The 22,020-nt window shown below is 45.4% G+C and overlaps 1 protein-coding gene across 1 annotated transcript in view; it reads right to left on the bottom strand.

Moving 5' to 3' along the window:
* SCRN1 (secernin 1) overlaps nucleotides 1-22,020 on the bottom strand; it is a 42,336-nt gene that overhangs the window by 10,597 nt on the left and 9,719 nt on the right. The window contains exons 2-4 of the mRNA XM_036327736.1: nucleotides 16,834-16,999; nucleotides 5,656-5,837; nucleotides 2,094-2,296 (exon numbers count right to left, since the gene is read on the bottom strand). Coding sequence (XP_036183629.1) covers nucleotides 2,094-2,296; nucleotides 5,656-5,837; nucleotides 16,834-16,998 — 550 coding nt within the window. The 5' untranslated portion in view covers nucleotide 16,999. The remainder of the gene's footprint in view (nucleotides 1-2,093; nucleotides 2,297-5,655; nucleotides 5,838-16,833; nucleotides 17,000-22,020) is intronic.

The following is a 22,020-nucleotide window of genomic DNA, read 5'->3' as shown; positions in this document are numbered from 1 at the left end:
GGCTATGGCTTCTTCAAAGCCTGAGCTACAAATACAGCGAGGATAACCTGACCTTCAAGCTTCAACACAATGTCCAGATCACGAGGAAGTATTCACTTATAGCTCAAAACAGCCATTCATGGTGGCTGCTTCCAGGGAACATGTTTATCTTCTAAATTCTTGGAGAATGAAGTAGAGAAGGACAGCCTGGACTGCAAGCTGCACGGAAGCCATTACTGCCTGAAAACCAGCTCCTGGAGGCAGGGTCAGGGCTGGGCTGAGTTCCTTCAGCATCTTCTGCCTCATCAATGTGAGCATGCCTGGCCGATGTCCTCTGCCTTCTTCTTTTTAGAGGTCACCAGAAGTGTAAAATTATTTTTTAAATCAAAATAAATAATAAATTTTTAATTATTTAATAAATAATAAATAAGTGATTTTGACATTATTCACACTAAGATATTTTTAAGACTTGTGAATAACTCCACATGTTATTTTCCTAGAAGGCTGATTATAATAGACATTTGCTTTCAGGAATTTTAGCATTTGAGGGCCAGAGTTCATTAACTCCTACTGCAGTCACACGACTGCTGAGATTAGAGGACATGAAATCAATGAGTCCAAGGAATGGCTGGGGTTTTTCCCCTTTAAATATTTAGTGAAAGGGGACATGCATTTTGATGAGATGGGTTTTTAAGTTGTACTTTGAAGTGAGACTAAGCTTTTGAATGCAATTATAGATTTTAAAAAAGTTTTACATTCTACTTAAAACAATATGATTGTCCTTCAGCATGGACCAATAGCCTTCTTGGTGGAACTACGTAATGGTAAGACTTCATTTTAGAAGAGATTTGTTTAAGGGAGTCTTAAGTTCTTGCATCGAAGGAGGCTTGGAGACCTGGCAGGCCACACCAGCTACATTAGTTTTGTAACTACTGTGGAAGTAGGGCAGGCAGGCACACCTGGGTGTATGTGGGGTGTACGTGGGTGGAGAAATGCTCTGAGATTGCCTCAAGGTGCAATCCCTTGTGAGAATGAGAAGAAATCGCCTCCTCCTCCAGGCAGACACGGCCTTTGCACGGCTTCGTCAAGAAACCACGGCTAGATCTCACTGCCTCACTGCCTCCACGATGCAGTAGATCTTCTGCTTCTAACACAGCTTAGGTTTGGTTCCAGTCACGCTTCAGGCAGAGATGGCAAACAGGTGTCATCCCTGACATCATTTCTGAGGAGCTGGAAGAGACTTCCTGGCAAGTTCAGTTGAGAAAAATACACAGACCAAGTATAGGTTCAACAAGAGAAGAGTTCTGTAGCCATGTCTTCCACTGGCATGAGAGCAGAGAAATGCTGTGGACGTGATTTGTATTTGTCTTCCAGGCCTCAGGATATAAGGGGGGCTTCACTGGCCAATCCTTTCTTAGAACTCTTTAGCCCTCTGGAAGCCCTGTAACCCACTCTGGGATTCCATCCTGTGCAGAATATGAGGGTGCTGAGGCAGTGATACAAGACAGCCATTCCCTCCCCCAACCCCCCAACACACACACAATATTTCCTTCCTCAGAACTATCTTAGAACAAGATGCTGCAGGAAGCACGGAGCAGTAATTTATTGGGCAGTAAATCCTTCTGGGTGGATTTCCTAGCCTCTGCTGTTCTAGAAACATTGCTCCCAGCGACATGGCTTGTTGGCCCAGAGGAACTCAACAGTTTGCAGACAAATCCGAATTCCTCTGTTAGGGGAACATTCCAAGCACAAAGAGCTATAGGACTGGGGTGATCAGGGCAGCTCCCTGTTGTAGTAATTCATTGACCTATTGTCAATGGAATGGAAAAAATCACTATTCCCTTGACCAATTCATCGAGAAGCAATTTGGATCATGAAACCACTAGTGGTCTGAATTGGGTCCTGTCCAGAAAGCAAACAGAAAATAGGAAATGTTAGGAGGATGCTTCCCAAGTGGTGACCTCCCTTCCCTCCGGGTTCAGAAGACTCTAGCTTCCTCTCTAGAAGATTCACGGCAGCACAGAGAGGGTCTCCAGCAGCAGCACGAGTCCTGTGAGCCCATCCATCCCAGCCTTCTCTGCCCATGAAGCTCTTCGCTATCCACGCCCCCTCACCTGTGACTTTCTCAGCAGCCCAGTACTTCCCTACGGTCTCGAGCACCCAGGCCTCCTCATGATCCACAATCAGATAAGCACTCTGGAAGCTGTGGCAGGAGCCTGCATCTTCATAATAATTCCCACCTTGCCCGTGTTCTTCCAACAAGGCGACGATGACATCTAGGGCTTCCTTGGCTGTTGACCCTCTTTCTAAACCAAGCCTGGAGTAAGGAAACCAGAGGTATAGCTCAGACATTTCGTACCATGCGATTATTACCATAGCAACCAAAGATTGGGACGAGGCTGAGTTACAAAGTGCACCAACATGTGTAAATATGTTAAATACGCAGGCCAATATGCAGGCAAATGAACAGTGCTCTCACACGTTTGGTTCAAAGTCATGGGGGTGTTTTCTGTCTTTGGGCATCCTCCACCCACACAGGACCGCAGTGGCTCTGTCTCCCAGGGAGCTGGCAGGCTCTGCTCTAGCTCTTAGCAGACCCCTTCTGTAGGCTTATTCTCCCTCTTGCCTCTACTCTCCTGCCTCTGGGCAAGAGGAAATCTCTGCCCCATCCAGCCTTGTTCTCTGTTATGCTACATCAGGTAGATTGGTTAGTAATAAAAGTGTTCCACAGCCAGCCATTGTCTTCAGTGCATATAACTGTCTCAAGAGACCTCAGTAGGAAAGGGCTGCTGGTTAGGACGCAATCAATCCTTTTCTACATATTTCACCTCCTGCCTATCAGCGTATCTCTGCTGGGGTGGCTTACAGCTTCGGTTGTCCAAAAGCACGTATTTCTCTTGAAGCGAAACAGCAATCTCCTCCCAGCCCTTCCAATTTATAGACCCCTAAGAGAGGGCACAGATCTTGTCCTCCATGTGACCTTGGGAAAGCTACATAATCTATTTAAACTTCAGTTTTATGTCACCTATAAAATAAGAATCTATATCATTGGGTTGCTAGGAGGATGGGTTTTATGAAAAAATGACCATGAAAATACATAGCACAAGGGCCCAAGACCAAGTAAGTGACCAGTAAGTTGTGAGAGGTAGCACACTGTGATTAAAAAACAGTTGACTGAGAAATAAAGGGACCCATGTTCAGTTCTGGTTCTGCTACCCACGGCAGCATGACCCTAAGTAACCGAGCCTTTCCGAACCTGGTTTTCTCATCTGTAAAGTGAAAACAGTACGACTTCCCTCTCTGGCTGATTTGAAAGAGGAAGGCACATGCTAAGTCCTCAGTAACTGCCCATTTATTCATCTCTTCATTCAAATCACAACTCTGGTGGCCGGAACAGGGTCTTAGAAGGAGGTGATGGAGCCGGCCATAAGGGAAGAACAGGCCAGTTCTTGGTGAACATTCAGTGTGAGAAGCAATCATTATTAAAATTCACCCAGCTGGATTCTTCCTGAAGGGACATGTATTTCACTGGGCTGCCAGGGAGAAGAAAAGGTGACAGGCTACGGATTTATTCTTGTAAGAGGCTTATTTTCATAGTCAGAAAATTATATATCAATTCACTTGGCATTTCTCCGTTTAAGCTTATTTAGGAAGACTTGGTGCCAAGGCAATGATTTGTGAAGCTGCATCCTAAGACCCTAAGAGAGCGATAAAAGACTAAACCCATTAGAAGATTGCAGTAAGTCAGCTTTCCATTAAAGTGGTGACCTTTGCCAGTGCTGTAAATCCAATGCCACAAATACTACGATAACTCAAAATGCAAAGTGATCAATGATGCATACAAGGGGCAGACTTCTCATCGTTAACTCTCTAAGTGCAGGATTTCTATGAAGGATGGTGGTAAAAATATTGGGACAGCTGTCAAACATAACCTCAAAACTTGTTACTCATAATTTCATTCTGTTAAGAGAAAACTCATGGTAATCATGAGGATTTTTCCTCTTCTCTAGCTCAGGGTACCTGCTCCTCTGAGTTTGTAAGAACCAGGAAGAGTGAAGACAGGCGAGGCAGGCACAAAGGCCACATGCTACCAAAAGGGTGTCACCAGCAGGCCCATCCATCGTTCGGCAGAAGCGGTGGACCACAGAGGTCTCTGTGTAAATGTGCAATTTCTCCGTACAAAACCTACAGAATGTGAACATCGGCACTCCTTTTTACAGGATGTTAGCTTTGGGGGGGTTCGTTAGAAGTCATCCAATCTAAGGCCTCACATTGGACAAATGAGGAAACCGGAGCCCAGAAAGGGGATGTAACTTGGTGTATCTACACTGAAAACCCTAGACCAGTGGTCGGCAAACTCATTAGTCAACAGAGCCAAATATCAACAGCACAACGATTGAAATTTCTTTTGAGAGCCAAATTTTTTAAACTTAAACTATATAGGTAGGTACATTGTTATTAACTTAATTAGGGTACTCCTAAGCTGGCCTTTGCTAAAAACATCCTCAATCTGATTGAGGTATCTTCGCTAAGGTATCTTCCAACTCTCCCATCCACACTCGTCTTGTGTACTTGTTTTGTCTATCTCCTTTCATTCATCCTCTCTATATGTCCAAACCATCTCAACATACCTTTCTCAGTCCTCGACACTACATCTTCTTTCACTCAACAACATTCCCTAAAATTAACTTAATAAGCTTTACTTAAAGTTTTAAGTCAACTTTGCACCATATGTGCGCTCCTGCATGTGGTATTTTGTAGAAGAGCCACACTCAAGGGGCCAAAGAGCCGCGGTTTGCCGACCACTGCCCTAGACCCTGGCTCCCACCTAATCTTCTTTCAACTCTGTCCGAGACTCCGTTGTGTTTCACTATCTCAGAAAAAAGAAAGCCATCTCAGAAAGTTGTTTCATTCCAGCCCACCCTCTACTTTAGTCACTCATTCTTAACTCCGTCATTGTTTGCCTGCTATGCGCCAGGCACACGGGTCCTGGTGCTTGTGACACAGTAGTGACCAAGCAGACAAGGACCCCTGTCCTGTGGATCCCTTCTGTCATGTGGTGGCTGGAAGAGCAGGGAAAGGAAGGAAAGATGACTGAAGTGTAGAGGAGGAAGGAGGGAAGTGAGCTCTGACCTTTTCTGCTTGGATCTTGTCTTATTTTATATGTTTCCTTGTTCTTTTATATATTTTAAATATATTTCAAATACCATAAACTTCACCCATTTAAAGTATACAGTTTAGTGGTGTTTAGTTATATTCACAAATTTGTGCATCTATCTCCACAATCTAACTTTAGAACACTTTCAACACCCCAAAAAGAAGCCCCGTATCATTAGGAATCACTCCCACCCCCTGAGCAATGACTAATCTCCTCTCTGTTTCCATGAATTTGCCTATTCTGGCTACTTCACAGAAATGGCGTCATACAATACGTGCCCTCTTGTAGCTGGCTTTTCTCACTTAGCATCATGTTTTTGAGATTCATTATGCTGTAGCACATATCAGTACCTGATTATTTGTTGTTGCTGAATAATGTTCCACGGTAATCTATTCTTTTTCTTTTCATCACCTCAAAGTTTATATCAAGTGGCACACACATTCTCTGGAAGGATTGTGTTACGAAATATGAGGTTTGGAGGGAGGTAAATGCTGTGCCCACCCCCTCACCACACATACCTGACCAGATCCATCCCCAGCAAGGCTTCCGTCTCGGCGGCCGGTTCCCTGGCATTGACCGCTTCGTTGGCTATGCACACTCCATGTTCATTGGCTCCCATTTCTGCCCCCCAAAGCCAGGCAGGTCTGCTTATCACAATGGCATGGGTCTTGGGAACTTGGTCGACGGAAATGTAAGTACACTGGAACATGAAGACAGGAAAGAAAGGGCCATCAGCTGTCAGGTACCACTAGTTTTCACCTTGGCACTTACACTGAACCACCACATCGGCTACAGACAGACCAAATGAATAAATAAGTAAAGTCAAGGCCTTGAGAATACTGGACTTCAAAGACACCCCAAGTCTCAGTGCAGCTCACAGGTCTCCATGGTGACTGTTGTCTTGCCAGCCACTTGGTTTTCAGCCTCTTTGTTTCCAGACAGTCCTTCCATGAGGCTCATATCTATGGCGGTCATCTTCTTGAACCAGGGGCCAGCCACTCTGAATATTCCTTGGCTGGTCATTTCAACAGACACAGATGAGTAGCAGCATTTCAAACAAATAGTTACTTATTCTTATTTGCAAAGATCCTTCTCTATCAGAGGTTTCAAATATTATTAACAGTAGAGAGCCCTATGTGTAAAAGATACTGTACCTGGAAGCCTGACATAGAAAACAGACAAAAGGGAAGAGGCTTTGTCTGAAGAAGGGAGATCCCTAAGCCTCCTGCAATGACCCCTAGGGTTCCCTGGAACACCGTTTGACAACCTACACGATTGCTCCAATAGTAGGAAAGAGAAAATGACAATACCTTACATTCCACTAGTGCATTCAACTCACACTCTCTTATACACTGTGCTTCCCTGTCTGTGCTGCCTATGAGGTGAACACAGGAAACAGTCCCAAAGAGTGGATTTCTAACTGCTGTTGAACTGCAGTGCACGCATGGGGAGTGGCGCGTCTTACCTTCTCCAGGGTGCTGGAAAACGAATGAGCCCATCTAAATCTAACTATTTCTTTCAAAGTGTCTTCGTCCTCAGAACCCTTCCTTCACACAAACTCTTACGTGGAAGCATGACGACAATAAAAATGCTCAAAGTGTATTGAGAGGCAAATGGAAGAATAGGCGTGGGACTGGGGTTGGTAATTCTGAGCCTTACCTGCTGATTCCTCCTCTTCCCTCCCCACTTTGGGCCCCATGGGAGAGCTCGGCTGGAAACTAACCCAGGTTATCCAGAGGGGCCTCTACCCGGATGGTCTAGCCGTCTAGCCATCCTCCGTGTGGTGGATGCAGTGTTGAAATCATGGCTCTAAATTACACAGAGCACTTTAGCTCTCCAGGGAGAATTTTATCAAGGACAGCAGCCATTTACATTTTAAAGGAGGACGCTGAAAGCATTGGATCAACTGCAGCCTAAGATCTTTTTTTTTTTTCCGACTGAAGACACAATTTTATCGGCTGAATGCTGCCCAATCTTCTGCATTGATTTCCCATAATCTCTAAACCACAGGTAGCAGAAATGCACACTCGTTGGCCACGTGACATCTGTATCTCCGCCATCCATGATTAGATATTGCTGTGCCCTGGGATAATGTTATTTCACTTGACAAATATTTGTAAACTGAAAGCTAATGAAATCTGGAGGTTGTCAAGACAACCTGGAATTTTTCATGAAAAATGAATACTAAAGTATACCCTTGAAATGTTTTCTCTTATTTGGTTGCCAAACGTCATTTACTTTACAAAAAATGATTCTTTTAGAGCAAAACCTGGCCAACACAGTAAACCATTAAACTATGGTCCTCTGTGCTTTTCTACATGTAAATGAAGTTTACATCTTAAAATTGCACACTTTTATGTAAAAAATAGTTCAGGCATTGACCAACACTTTCCCAAACCCCCGTGCATGCTGAGCTCCTGTGACAATTCTGTCTTGAAACAACAAGGAAGCAGGAAGGGATCTCAGGCTCTTAAACACAGATATCATAATTTTTTACAGGCAGAAAAAAGGGGAAAATAGGAAGTGGGTTTACTTATTGGCCCTCAAGTGCATTTTTACACATTCATTTCCACTTCACCGGTTATTTATAGCGCACCAGCCACACACAAGGTGCTGTGGGCTAAGTGCTGCTGGCAGATCAATCAATGAGCTGTCCAGTCCCCATCCTTCTGGTTGGGAAAGAAGAAGAAGGCACAACTGCTCATTACTAGGACCCCAGGCCCGCCTCTGGGAGCGTCACTGAGGCCTGTCTATTAATATGTGCTGCTTCTTGCCCCCACCTCCTCCTGGGACCTCTGGTCAATGCAATCCTGCTCTGCTTTTTCTTTTTCACACTCCATTCCATTTATCAACTTCTAACTGACTTATGTACTGCATGTGCGGCTGATGTCTGCTACCTCCACCAGAGCAGGGAGGTGTCTCTGTTGTTCAGTTCATTGCTATGTCCCAAGTCTGGTACAAACTAGGCATCAATAAACCTTTCTTTGAATGGATGAGTGAGTGGATGAATGAACGAATGAATGAATGAATAACAAAAGTTAGAGGGAGCATAAATAGAGATTGAAAGGAAAGAGGGAACACATCCTAGTGGTCAGCAGCTTTATCAAGTAGGTGACATTTGCATTGATCTTGAAAAATGAACCAGACATCAAGGTATTCCAGACAGAGGTCAGAGCCTGAGAAGAGGCAGATGGGGGTGTCAAAGGTGTGCTCACCGTCAGGGAAGTCCCCTCCTGTACCACGCAGGAGAACCGCTGTGACATCACTGAGTCACAGAACTGCAAGAGCTCAGAAAGTGATGCCTGAGAAAAATGTTGACAGTTGAATCAGAAAGACCATATGGTCTTTGTGGGAGTTCAGAATATATGCAGCCAACTTCTCAGGCCAAACTCAGAATGAGGAGGAAGGAAGGAGATCCCCAAGCAGCCAGATGGGCAAGTCAGTCTCTCCTAAGCAGTGGGTGGAAAGCTGACACCCCAGGTGCCCCTCATATGCGACAGAGCAGGTGGCAGGGACATGGGGTGTGGCCCTACCCAAGCCTTGGCCAGCCTGGAACACCTACCCCGCAGGGCATCTTTGTCAGGAACCACAGAAGCCTGGGCCTAACATGGGCCCTTCGGTGGCTGCAGTTCACACACACGCTATTGTGTTTGCAACCTGACTAATCACATCCAGGTCTGGGAGGGGATGGGAGGACGGACCCGCTGGGCTCATATAGACGGGTTATTTAAAATCCCACTTCAGGAGCAAGCCTCGAAACAAGGAACACTTGCACAAGGTGTAATCAGCTGAACTTTGCAAAGCCAGCTGCCTAGAACATGAACACCACAGGCAAATAAAATGTGGTGGGTGTCTTTTGTTTGTCTTTATTTAGACTCATCTGAACCTTAAGGGCATATTTTCAAAGCCAGTCAAGTAGCAGACAAGACACTGGGATTAAAAAAACCCAACACACATAAAAATTCCTATATAATAAAAGGCTAATATGCAAATTGTTCCTTCGACCGGAAGTTCGACTGGGAGTTCAGCCAGGAATTCGAACAGGGGGCGGGGCTGGCCGGCCAATGGCCTTCACGTTTGCCACGTTATTGACGAGGCAGAGGGTAAGTGGGGTGTGAAGGAGCAGAGGCCTCACCAGGAAAAAAATCCAAAAAAGCACCTGAAATCTTTCAGTGTGCCAAAAACATTGTAGTTCCCCCAGTCAAAACTCCTAGCCACATGTCTATCAGAAAAGAAAAAGAAAGCATTCACCCCTTAAAAGATCAATCTTTACAGGGATGTCGCTGGCATCGGCTTCGGTTACTAAGCTGTGAAAGCGGTGAGCAAATTGTCTTGCTGCCCCACTTCCACTCCTAACCAGCCTTTAGTGAATCAGATCTGTGGGCCAGTGTGACTTCTGGGGGCCAAGGCCACACAATGATAGGAGAGTGCCCAGAGTGGGGGGCGTGGGGGCAGACTTCTAAATGTCAGAACTGCCCGATCACGAGGTTTTAAAGGTATTCCCTGAATTTAGCTTGCCACTCACTCGGGTGGCTCCTGGGGACACATGCCGGGTCAGAGGATAAAAAGATGAGCCTTGACAAGGCCCTAGAGACAAGGACAGAAGACAATTCTTCTGCAGAGCAAGTCCTCTATTGTGTGTGATTGTCTCAAAAATGAAAAAGCAAGATCAGCTTCATGCTGTCGCCTGCCCCTTGCACATTCCAACACATACTATTTCTGGATCTCACCCCATGGAAGGAGGGCATAGACACACACAATGGACGCTTCACTTTGTGAAACATGGCCATTGTGCCTCTCCTCCGGGGCTCAGCGGGGCGCAGCGCCCTGGCACCACCGGCGAAAGCCAATGAAATGAGTTGATGAGTCAGCCAGACTTCTTAGGGTAGGAGAAGGAAAGGCAGGGAAATGGGATGCTTCAGAGAAATATTTTTAGTTTTGGAAAATTTGCAACTCTAAAGCAGCCTTGCTAATTATCACTGAGAGTTTTTGCTTAGTTCATTGGTGTGGGTTTCACTTATTTACTAGAGGCCCGGTGCACGAATTTGTGCACAGGTGGGGTCCAGCCAGCCCAGCCCAATAAGGAACGATCAGGCTGGGCCAGCTGCAGGGAAGGGCCATTGGCCAGCCACCCCCACCCTCTGATGGGGGGGGGGGCATGATTGGGGGCAGAGGTGGCTAGGGGGAGGGGCTGTGGGCCATTGGCCAGCCAACCCTGCCCCCTGTTCGAATTCCTGGTTGAACTCCCAGTTGAACTTCCAGTCGAAGGGACGATTTGCATATTAGCCTTTTATTATATAGGAATTTTTATGTGTGTTGGGTTTTTTTAATCCCAGTGTCTTGTCTGTTACTTGACTGGCTTTGAAAATATGCCCTTAAGGTTCAGATGAGTCTAAATAAAGACAAACAAAGACACCCATTACATTTTATTTCCCTAAAGCTGTAAGATGATTGAGGACAGGCAGTGCAAGGCCTGGGGTCAGAAGCAGGCTTGGGAGAGGGTATATGATAGAAGGACGACCCCTGCTAAGCCACACTCCCCTGGGGCGAGGGAGATGCTCCCGCCTCCACACAAGACTGGGAACTCCTGCCCCTGGGAATGAAGAGAAGAAAACAAAACAACAAACAGACAGAAGTGGTGCACTCTCCCCGCAGCGGCCATAGAGCTGTGCTCAGCTTCCTTTGATTCCAGAATGACCTGAGCTTCCTACTGTGAGAGATAATCTTCAGAATTAAAACTCAGATCACACACACACACACACACACACACACACACCATAACCCAGGAAATTACTCCTCTGCTTCCTCACCACCACCCTCCACAGGGAGGACCAGGGCTTGAGGAGAGGTTGGGATGTGTCCCATGATGCACGGTGGCACAGCAACCTCAGAGGGGACCAAGGGGCTTTCACAAATAGCTACATATTGATCCATCCTACGCTGCAACCCCACCAGGAATTGTTAAAAACTCAGAATCGACAGAGAAAGACTAAAGAACATAAAATAAAATGCTCCCATCTGCCAACCGTGCAGTGGATCGGAAGCCGTGTAATTTTGGGAAGTGAGGAATTGTGGGCTGGGGGACCCAATCTCTTCCTCTTGCAGTCTCAAGCAAAGTGAACTTGACCTACAGTAGATGATAGCTGGACAGGCAGACAAGTGGACAGACTGAGAGGAGGGTGGACAAATTGGAAGGGAGGACCACCTAGAAAAATGGGCCAGCTGGGCGGCTGTGTGGGTGAGTGGATGAGTCATCAGGATGACTTTCTGCACATGGTTATTCTCAGAACCCAAGCTTCTGGGACTCAGCACTCAAGTATAACGTTTCTAGGAAAACCACAGACTGTGAGTGTTTAAATGGTCATGAAATGGCTGAGGAATAGGAGGGTTTTTGTGGGAAGTTCTGACTCTTCATATAGAAAAGGTAATTTCTATATGCTAGCGAGGGCTGCTATGAAAGTAACATGATCGTTATGTGGCTCACAGGCCCAAACGTGGAAAAGAGCCCGTCACTGTGTGCCTGGAACAAGTGTCAGGTGCGACTGCAAGGGAATGAGAGGCATGTGCCCAAGTCTGAAAAGCAGATTCGGGAGCATGTGCAAAAGAGCGGAGTTTGGGAACTGAGACCTGGGATCACGGAATCTCTCAACGGTAGTCAGTTCTTTAAAAGGGGGGACGGGGGAGAACAAATATCTCGGCACAATGTTCTCCTTAGAGTTTGCATAGTGCTTCGCATGTCAGCTCACGTGCTTCACAAAAAGCCCTGTCGCCGTGGGTGTTGTGATCTCCAGCTGGCAAGTGAGGAAACTGAGTCTCAAAGACCCAAGATTCAGTAAATGGGAACCCAGGACCTAGGACCCTGCCTCCTGAACTCACCTCCCCTCCCCCCGCCCCCAGATGCAGGTGATGGTACATTTCAATTGATTTATAATGGCATAAAGCGGTTCATGTTCACAGAAGATTGGCAGGCTAGAGGGAGGATGGGTCTCGGTGATGGGGCCTTGAAGGATGCATAGGAGTCTAGCAAATGGGTGACAGGAGGGGAAAGGAAGGACATTCCTGGCAAAGGATAGAAAAAGCAAAAGCACAGAGAAAGATAGGTGTGCTGTTTGTTCAAGAAATGGTGAGCAACTCAGCGTAGCTGGGCTGATGGTGTGGGCTGTGAGAGGAAAACTATGACGATAGAAAAGTAAGCAGGAAATTGTACAGCGTTCGTGGAGTTCAATTACTACAAACTTTACCCCTGACCCAGCGATCCTGGATGGAAGTGTATCCATGGCTATGTCCACACGTGTACAGAATGACTTACGTGCAATGTTCTTCATGGCTATACTTCCTAGACTAGCCAATAGTCCCAGTGTCCACCACAGGGGACTGATTAAATAAATGATGGACTGTCTCCTCAATGGACTACTGTCAGCTGTAAAAAATTATAATTCCCATGAACAGATAGAGAAACTCTTCAGAAAGTGTTATCAAACCAAAAAAGCAAATTATAGACCTTTTCTAGAAGTTTAAAATTATATATTTAAAAATCAAGTTTCAGAATAGTGTATATAAAGTTACTTTCATGGAAGAAAATAAAAGGCTAAGTATTCATATTTATGTCCAAGAACTGAATAGAAAGCGTTACATAGCAAGGAAATCTGAGTAGACTAGAATAAAGGAGAGTAAGACTTCTCACTGGAAACCTTTTCTGTATCACTGAATCGTTAAACCACATCAATATATTATCTATTCAAAATGTAAAATTACATTTATAAGTATCTTTACCCAAATGAGTTAAAAATTTATGTTCACACAAAAAGCCTGCACACAAATGTCTCTGGCAACTTCTTTCATAACTGCCATCCCTCCGATGCAACCAAGACGTCCTTCAGCAGGTGAAGAAAGCTAACCTACGGTGCATCAGGCGAGGAATATTACTCAGCACTGGAGAGAAAGGCATGACCAAGCCTGGAAAAGACGCAGAGGAACCTTAAATGCATATGACTAAATGAAAGTGACAATCTGAAAAGGCGACAGACTGCGTGACTCCAACTAGATGACATTCTAGGAGAGGCAAAACCAAAAGATCAGTGGCTGCCAAAGGCTGGGGGAGGGAGGATGACAGGATTTTTAGGGCAGGGAAACTATTCTGTATGGTCCTGTAATTAATGGTGGGGATGTGTCATTATACAAGTGTCCATAAGGTGTACAACCCCAAGAGTGAACCCTAATGTGGCAATCCTGGCTCATCAGTTTTAAGACATGTTCCACCCTAAGGCAAGGTGTTCCTAATGAGGGAAACTGGGGGTGGGGTGGGAGTGGTGAGGGGTTATATATAGGAACTCTCTGTACTTTCTGTTCAATTTTCTGTAAATCTGAAACTGCTCTAAAAATAAGTATTCATTTGGAAGAGAGAAAAGAAAGGAAGAGTGAGCAGGGGGCCAGCTTGGAAGAGTTCTGAAGGGCACACAAATCAGACTCTCATCCTATAAACACAGCACAACATTTTTAAACAAGGCAGTGACAGAGCGGTGGTCTGGGGGGTGGAGGGAGGGGGATTCTGGTAACCCTGCAGCGATCAGACTCCAGGACAAAGAGATGGGGCACCAATAAGCAGATTATGGAAGGGGGTTGGGTCTGAACGGGATGGGGCCGTGGGAGGAGAAGGGGACACGGGAGAGGAAGCAGCAGGACTCAGCGACAGCTGTCTCTGTGCATCAGGGATGAGTGGGAAAATGAGGGTCATCGTTTTCTAGATTAAACTCTGAGGCAAACAGTGGAGCTGTTCGAACACATGGAGCAAATGAGATGAGAAAAATGAATTTGCTTTCAGACATGTGAGGTTATTGTACCTGCGGAGTCTGGATGTGGAAATATAGGGAGGCAGCTCAAGACACAGAAGAGAGGTCAGGGGTGCCTGAGACACTAATGCTGGGGCGTATGAAACCACACTGACTTATGCAAGGGGACAAAATTCAACCTACAGTGTATTTTAGTAATAATATACCATGGGCTAACCAATGAAATAACCTATTTCTTAACATGATTGTAACCACTAGACTAATATATTAATGTAGTTAGCCTATTCCCCCCAAAAAGAAAACAAGTTTTTCTAAAGTTATTTCAGACATATTTATATAGTGGTCCCCCTTCATCTGCTGGGGACACATCTAAGACCCCCCCAGTGGATGCCTGATAGTACCAACTGTATAGATACTATCTTTTCTCCTATACAAATATACCTATGAGAAAGTTTAATTCATAAGTTAGACACAGGACAAGATTAACAACAATACTAAGGGTAACATAGAACAATTAAAACAATACACTGTACTAAGTTATGTGAATGTGGTCTCTCTCTCAACATACCTTATCATACTGCACTCCCCCTTCTTCCTGTGATATGTGACATGATAAAATGCCTTCAGTTGAGAACTTTCACCTTTTCACCTAAAGGAAGCACTTCGCGACCTCCCTTTAGCTTATCCGAGTTGCCAGCATCACTACTCTGGCGCTTTGGGGCGTTATTAAGTACAATAAGGGTTCCATGAACGCAAGCACTGTGACGCCAGGACAGCCCGAATCTGGATGGCTACTAAGTGACTGAAAAGACCTTTAACAAAATGTGACACCTATTCCTTGGGTGTTTTTACTTTAAAGCACTCAAAATAGGAATCGATGTGTACTTTCTAACATGATAAAGCTCTGTGAATCTCAGACCCAAAGCCAGCATCTTACTTAATGGGGAAGGTTTAGAGCAGTGGTTCTCAACCTTCTGGCCCTTTAAGTACAGTTCCTCCTGTTGTGACCCAACCATAAAATTATTTCCGTTGCTACTTCATAACTGTAACGTTGCTACTGTTATGAATCGTAATGTAAATACCTGATATGCAGGATGGTCTTAGGCGACCCCTGTGAAAGGGTCGTTCGACCGCCAAAGGGGTCGCGACCCACAGGTTGAGAACCGCTGGTTTAGAGGCTGCCCCACTCAGGTCAGGCTTAAAGGCCTAGAGACCCACTCTGTCCACCACTGTTAACACTGAATCCAAGCGATAAGCCCATCAGACAAGAAAATAATTGGAGATTTTAGAGCAATCCATTTCTATTTGCAGGTGTTATAACCATACGCCTGGTAAACTAAAAGAGTTGATGGTAAGAGCTGACACAGCCAATAAAAGAATTTTAATAAAATTAACAAAATACAGGAGTCGTCATAAAAGTTTGACAACACACTGGGAATATGGAGAAGCAGGCATTGTCAAACATTGATGGTGGGAATGCCAAATGGTAGACCACCTTCAAGGAACTTTGATTATATTTTATAAAAGTGCATACTTATTTACCCCGTGACCCAGCAATCCCATTTCTAGGCACCGATCCCAAAGAAATACTGACAAAACTATTTTACTTAAGCACTCAAAATAGAAATTGATGGATCATTTTTTTAACGTAACAAGAAAATATAAACCAAGACCAGACCCTGTGGGAGACAAAGTGTTATTCACTTCAGCACTGTCTGTAATAGCAACACACTGGAAAACTACCCAAATTTCCAGCAAAATGGGATGGATTAAACTCTGATACAACCATAGACTGGAACCTCAAACAGCTCTAAATGAGGAAGAGAGGACATCTCTGTATGCCATATGGAGGGATCTCCAGGATCTGGTTTCAGTTGAACAAAGCAACGTGGAGAGAAGTGTACTGTGTGTGGCATGCTCCCGTTCACCTGAGAAGGAGGGAAAGGCCTGCATGGACAGGCACATGTAATTTATTACATATACGTGTCATTGTTTTAATGAAAGAATAAACCAAAAAACTTCCCAAACATGGTGACCCACAGGAGAAACAGGAAGTGAAGTAAATGAGGAAAACAGAAGCTAGACTTCTATGAGTCTACAGGCATCACTCGTTTTATTGTGCTTCACAGATGTTGCTTTGCTTTGTTTTTTGTTTTCAATTGCAGTTGACATACAATATTTTATTAATTTCAGGTGTACCCATAGTGATTAGACATTTATCTAGCTTACAAAATGATTACCTCCCCCCCACCACCACCTCTATCAGTCTGGTACTCAACAGATGTTGCATCTTTTACAAATTGAAAATCAGGCATTTCACCAGCAAAAAGATTACATCTCACTTTTATCATGATACTCGCTCTATTGCGGTGATCTGGAACCACACCTGCAATATCTCCGAAGTATGCCTGTACCTTGTTCTGTAGACTTGACTTTGAAACCATGTAAATATTTTACTTAATCATAAAATAAGGGCCATAGCAATAAACATAGAATTCTCCATATGCCCTGGTTTTTTTTGTTGTTGTTGTTTTATATATATTTTATTGATTTTTTACAGGGAGGAAGGGAGAGAGATAGAGAGTTAGAAACATTGATGAGAGAGAAACATCGATCAGCTGCCTCCTGCACACCTCCTACTGGGGATGTGCCTGCAACCAAGGTACGTGCCCTTGACTGGAATCGAACCTGGGACCCTTCAGTCCACAGGCCGATGCTCTATCCACTGAGCCAAACTGGTTACGGCATGACCCTGTTTTTAAGGCTATAAACAAACCTAATGGAATCAACAGAGCCAACATGACCGTTCAGACTAGTGAGCGGACGTCATGGAAGAAAGCATGCTGGGCAGAGCAAGAGAGAGAGAGAGAGTGAGGGCTAATGGAGAGGCTGCAGTGCGTCACTCACCTCCACCTTGCTCTCGGGTTCGTGATCCGCAGCCGGGAAATACACGACCTCTTGCACTTCATCCCGGGGCCGAGCGGAGTTTTTGCCGAACACCACCAGACCGTCCTTAGCATGAGGCGGAAGGGCCACCAAACAGCAGCTCGGAGGCGGAGGCGCTGCAGCCATCCTGAGAAGAGAGCAGAAGCCAGAGGCCGATGGGATGGGAGCGGGCGAACGGGGGACACGCCACCCGCGAGTTCATGGAGCCTAGTTCACCAGCTCAAAGGGTTTAGTATTGAACTGTGTGCAGCAGGCTCATTTCGGTGAGATCCCAGCTGGCAAGTGACGGCGGGGCGCCTGGAGTAGAATTACGAAGCCACGGAGACCAGATACCGTTTAGTGCTCCGTGGGATTAAGCAAGCTCAGATCTGCAACAAACTGCAGTGCCAGCCAAAAGCGCATGGTGTCGGGCACAGGAAAGGAGGCTATTGTTCCAGGCAGCAAATGCACGCACATTGCAGTCTGTCCTGGCACCAGGACAAGAAATCAACAGACCTTGTCACAGTGCCCCCACGCAAGTGTCTCGGATCTAGAGGTGCATAATAGATTGTGGGGTGGTGACAGAAATGGGTCTAGGTGGAAAGAGACTCGCCCTTTTTATCTAATTCTACTCCATCTCAATGACAGAACACCCCAGCACCTCCGCCTCCCCTCCCACCTCTCCCGCTGGCTTGTTCTCTTCTACCTGGTCATGGAGCATCTTCACTGCTTGATCCTTCTCTCCTCCTTTAATGTTCTTTCATCTCTGGGAAAAGTCCTCCACGTTCAGAGCTGCCCTTGTCACTTACACACTAGTGGCCCACATGTTTAACTGCAGCTCAGTCCTCTGAGCTCCCCTCCCAACCGCCTACGGGATATCCAAACCTGATCTCATCATCTTCCCCAAGCTGGTCCATGTCCAAGGTTATCCATCACAGTGGCCAGCTCCTAACCCAGCCCATAAGAGCACCAAGACCTCAGGAACCATCTTACCATCTGCTTCTCCATTGCCTTCCATATCACCACGCCCTGTAGGTTCCATCTCCTACATCTCCATGGAAACTCACCACTGCTCTCCATCTCCACGACCACCCCCTGCACCAAGCCCCGCCATGTCTCGCCTGGCTCACTGCAGTAGCCTCCTAAGGGATGACTCCATACAGCTCTTATACACCATCACCCCCCACCCCAGACTTGCAGCCAAAGTGATCTTTTTAACAGGAAGATGTTTTCATGTCATCCCTACTTAAAATTCTTGATAGGTTTCCCATGGCTCTGAGGCTAAAGACCAAAATCTGATCAAGTTCATGCCGCCTCCCCAGCCTCATTTCCAGCCACTCGCCCCTCCACTCTCTCAACGCTAGCACACTGGCCTTTTGCCAGCTCCTGCAAACTCCCAGGGCCTTTGCACAGGCTGTGCCTTCTCTCTTGAGCACCCCTTTCCCTGCTCCCTGCACCAAAACCATCTGCAGAGCTAACTACTGCTCCTGTACAGACCAGCTCAAATGCTCTGCTCATTTATGTCACCAGATGATACAAACAAATCTAAAATATTGGGGTAACTATTTTATTATCAACCATCAATACTTAGTCTCCCCACCCCCACCCCCAAAGTCTAAGCAATAGGAAGGCAGGGACCATGTCTCTTTTGCATACTACTGTAAACCCAGCTCCACACAATGTCTTCTGCGGGGTAGATTTTCAATAAATAATGAACAGGTGTCCAGTTCTCCTTTCTTAATAGTCCACCAAACGGAACCAGACTCTCTGCAACTCTTTCTCCCCACCACGCCTCTGCCCCTGGCTAGAATGAACGCCCTGCTCTTAGTCTTCGTGAATATCCGTCCAAATCTGATTCAAAACCCCCTTCTTTCAGAAAACCGTCTATAAAGAACTCAGTCATTTCCTCAGCATCCATGGCACTAATGCATCCAGTCTGTTCTAGGATAACGTGCATCTGTTGCTTGTACATGTACTGCTTCCTCTTCAAGTAAAGCTCCCTGAGGGCAGGACCCGTGCCTCCCAACTATAGTTGCTCTTTCCCCCACCCCCTGCTATTATCTATTGAGCCAACTATCATATTTGTGTCATTATTTACCCAACTTAAATGTATTTTATCTTACAAACCCAAAATATAAGTGAGAAGTAAAGCACTGTTCTCAGAAAAGCAGCTGGGATTCAAAACTCAGCGCCACTACCCACTAGCTGTGTGACCCTGAGCAAGTCACTTTACCTCTCTGAGCCCAGGTTTTCTCTTCTGCACATGTTGTGCCCCAGCCCACAGGTTGATCAGGAGTGTCAAATGAAATGATGCTTGGGAGCATATTTTTGCAAACCCTGGAGGCTACATGAGTATAAGATATTTTATTTGGTTTTTCACTGTTCAAACAGAGCAGCATCTCAAAATTTCGGTTGAGAAAGGCAATCAAAACCAACTCACCTCACTCATAACAGGGCAGATTTCAAATTGCAGAGTCAGCAACATTCTAGGTTTGGAAACATCTTTGTGAGGGGCCGTATTGCTCCGTCTACTTCCAGGCTACTTCAAGTTAGCCTGTACTTGCACACGCGGGGCTGTCAGAGTTCCTCCCTGCGTTGCTCAGGGCAGCCTCTAACTCTGAAAATAATTCCCTCCCAGCTCAGAGAAATAGGCCCTCTCTGCTTTGTGAGAAAGAAAAGGCAGAATGATAAAGAGACTCCAGTTCTTTCTCCCCTTAACCTTTCCCATGTTCACAAAAACTGCATTATCTTCAGACTTCAGGGGGGCGGGGGAGGGGGGAGAGAGAAACAAAGACTCTGTATGTGCAAGAGAGACCTAGAATAATTATAAGATAAAGTGCCTTTACAGAGGGTCCCTAGAATTTGGGGGTGGGAGGAACTACTGACTCGGCCAAATAAAGTGAAACAGACCAGGAGATGAGATGGAGAAAGGACACATTTACCTGTGCCCGTTTGCCTCTCGTCGGTAACATGACTTCCCTTCCTCCCCTATTGTTGGGCCAGTTCAAAAGTACTGCTGTCTCGTCTCTGAGGAAACCTTACCTTATTTGATCCTTAAAAATAGCAGGGATCCCCTGGGCGGCAGTGATGAGCTGTGTCTGTAGAAAATAAATAAAACCCACAGGGCTTTTGCCAAGCACCTCCTCTTCAGCCAGGACCCCTGCTTGGTCCGCGTGACTGAGCCATTGGGTCACTTCACCATGATGGGGATGTAGGCAACGGTATGTGGGCCAGAGAGGCGGAATTTTGGGAATGATTGGGAATGCCAAAGGGGAGCAGAAATTTGTCTCTTTTTTTAAGTGTAAGATGAACCAGCAGCCTGTGTATCACATCCAGTGGCAAATTAGCCAAAGCTATCATCCATTTCTTTTTCCTGGATCACCATTCTACATACGGGAGCCTCAGCGATGACTTAGCTGGATTCCTCCCTAGTCTCTACCAGTGCCGTGCAAGGAACTTCCTACAGTGATGGGAATGCTGTGTCTCCAGTGTCCAGTATGGGCCCCAAGCCTCAGGTGGCTACTGAAGTGGTCACTGTGATTGAGAAATGGAATTTTTAATTGTATTACAAACTTTAATTAGTTTAATTAAATAGTCACAGGTGGGTAGTAGGATGCCTATTAACCAGAGCAGTGTTACAGCTTCCCAATAAAACCAGAATGAAGATTTTCATACTGCTCTTCCCCACGATCCCAGAAGGACTTACGTGTGAAGTCCTCCACTTACTCTCATGGCAAAATGTGCTCCCGTCCATATAAAATGTACTGCATAAAATGTTTTCATCATTTCTATTTGGCTTCGAGAAACAGAGTACAACCATTAAAGAATGAATTTTCAATTGTAACTACTTCTACTTAAACCAGCATTAAAACCAGAAGTGAAGCCATGCCTGATGGCTTTGTTTTTAACTTGTTTGTTTTGAGGAGTAATTCTGGGGGCCCAGAGGTTGGGGTGGGTGTTACACTAGAGGCTCGGAACTGAACCCAGGTGTGTCAAAAGCAGCGTTTTCCAAACGGTATGTTGTGGCCTTTTCTTGGGTTATGAAATCATCTGAGTGGGTAAGATTTCAATTTAGTGGATAAGATCAGCATTTTTTTTTAAGAGAAATTTTTAAAAAGAATATATGGTTTCACATAGTAAGGATTAAGTGTTGGTACAAGAAACTTTATGTTCGGGTATCAAAATATAAGTGTGATATACTGGGTTGAAATACAATATTTCTCTTTCACTGTGGGTTTCAAGCAAAATTCTTTAAAAGCAATGGGCTTATTCTACTCACTAAGGCTTCTTTGTGCTAAATACCCATTAGGATTCTTGCCAGGTTGGCAGTAAACTAACAGTTCCAATTAATGAAACACTCCAATTGAACTCCCATAGATGGCCAAACCGACAGCCATTTCCTACAAAGCACTTGTTAAGAAAATGTTAAAGTACGTTTATCTGTACGTCATGCTAAGTGGAATAAGCCAATCGCAAAAATGCAAACACTGTGTAATTTCACTTACATGAGGTTCCCAGGGTAGGCAAATTCACAGGGACAGAAAGTAGGATGGTAATTACCAGGGACTGGGGGAGAAAGGTGGGAGGGGGAGATATTTTATGGATTTAAAATTTCAGTTTTGCAAGAAAAAAAATTCTACAAATTAATTGTACAACAATATGAATATACTTAAAAACCGTTTAGATGGTAAATTTTATGTGACGTGTAATTTTTAAATTGATTAGCCACATGTGTCTAGAGGCAATGGCACTAGGCGGTGCAGCTTTACATATTGTGCCATCAGCCAGGGTAAAGGATCCTCAAGCTCAATTTCTAACCATCCTTGTCCTCCTCGTCAAACTCCTTTCAGGATTCAGGATTCATCTTGGGACCCGGATTTTAGACTCCAGATTCCCTGGATCCCACAGCACGGGAGCTGCGTCTACCAACATTCGTCCTCTGACTAAGGAGAGGAGGTGGGTGCAGGCGTGGGAGGCTGGAGCACAGGACCCCTGTAACCAGGAGACCGCTTACAGAATGTCTAGACATGGAGGCAGGAAGCTGCCTGCGAGAAAAGGTCTTTGTCCTCAAGTTCAGTGAGTAGTCATTGAGGGCTGTGAATGCTCTGAGGGGGGGCCTGCAGGCCTCGCTGCCCTGCCTTTCAGCTCTAGAGTGACCCTCATCAGTCA

This window comes from Myotis myotis, unplaced genomic scaffold, assembly GCF_014108235.1.
Source record: "Myotis myotis isolate mMyoMyo1 unplaced genomic scaffold, mMyoMyo1.p scaffold_m19_p_11, whole genome shotgun sequence".
In the NCBI taxonomy this organism is placed as follows: domain Eukaryota; kingdom Metazoa; phylum Chordata; class Mammalia; order Chiroptera; family Vespertilionidae; genus Myotis; species Myotis myotis.
The sequence above is the reverse complement of the archived record's forward strand: the minus strand, read 5'-3'. Positions and strand labels throughout refer to the sequence as shown.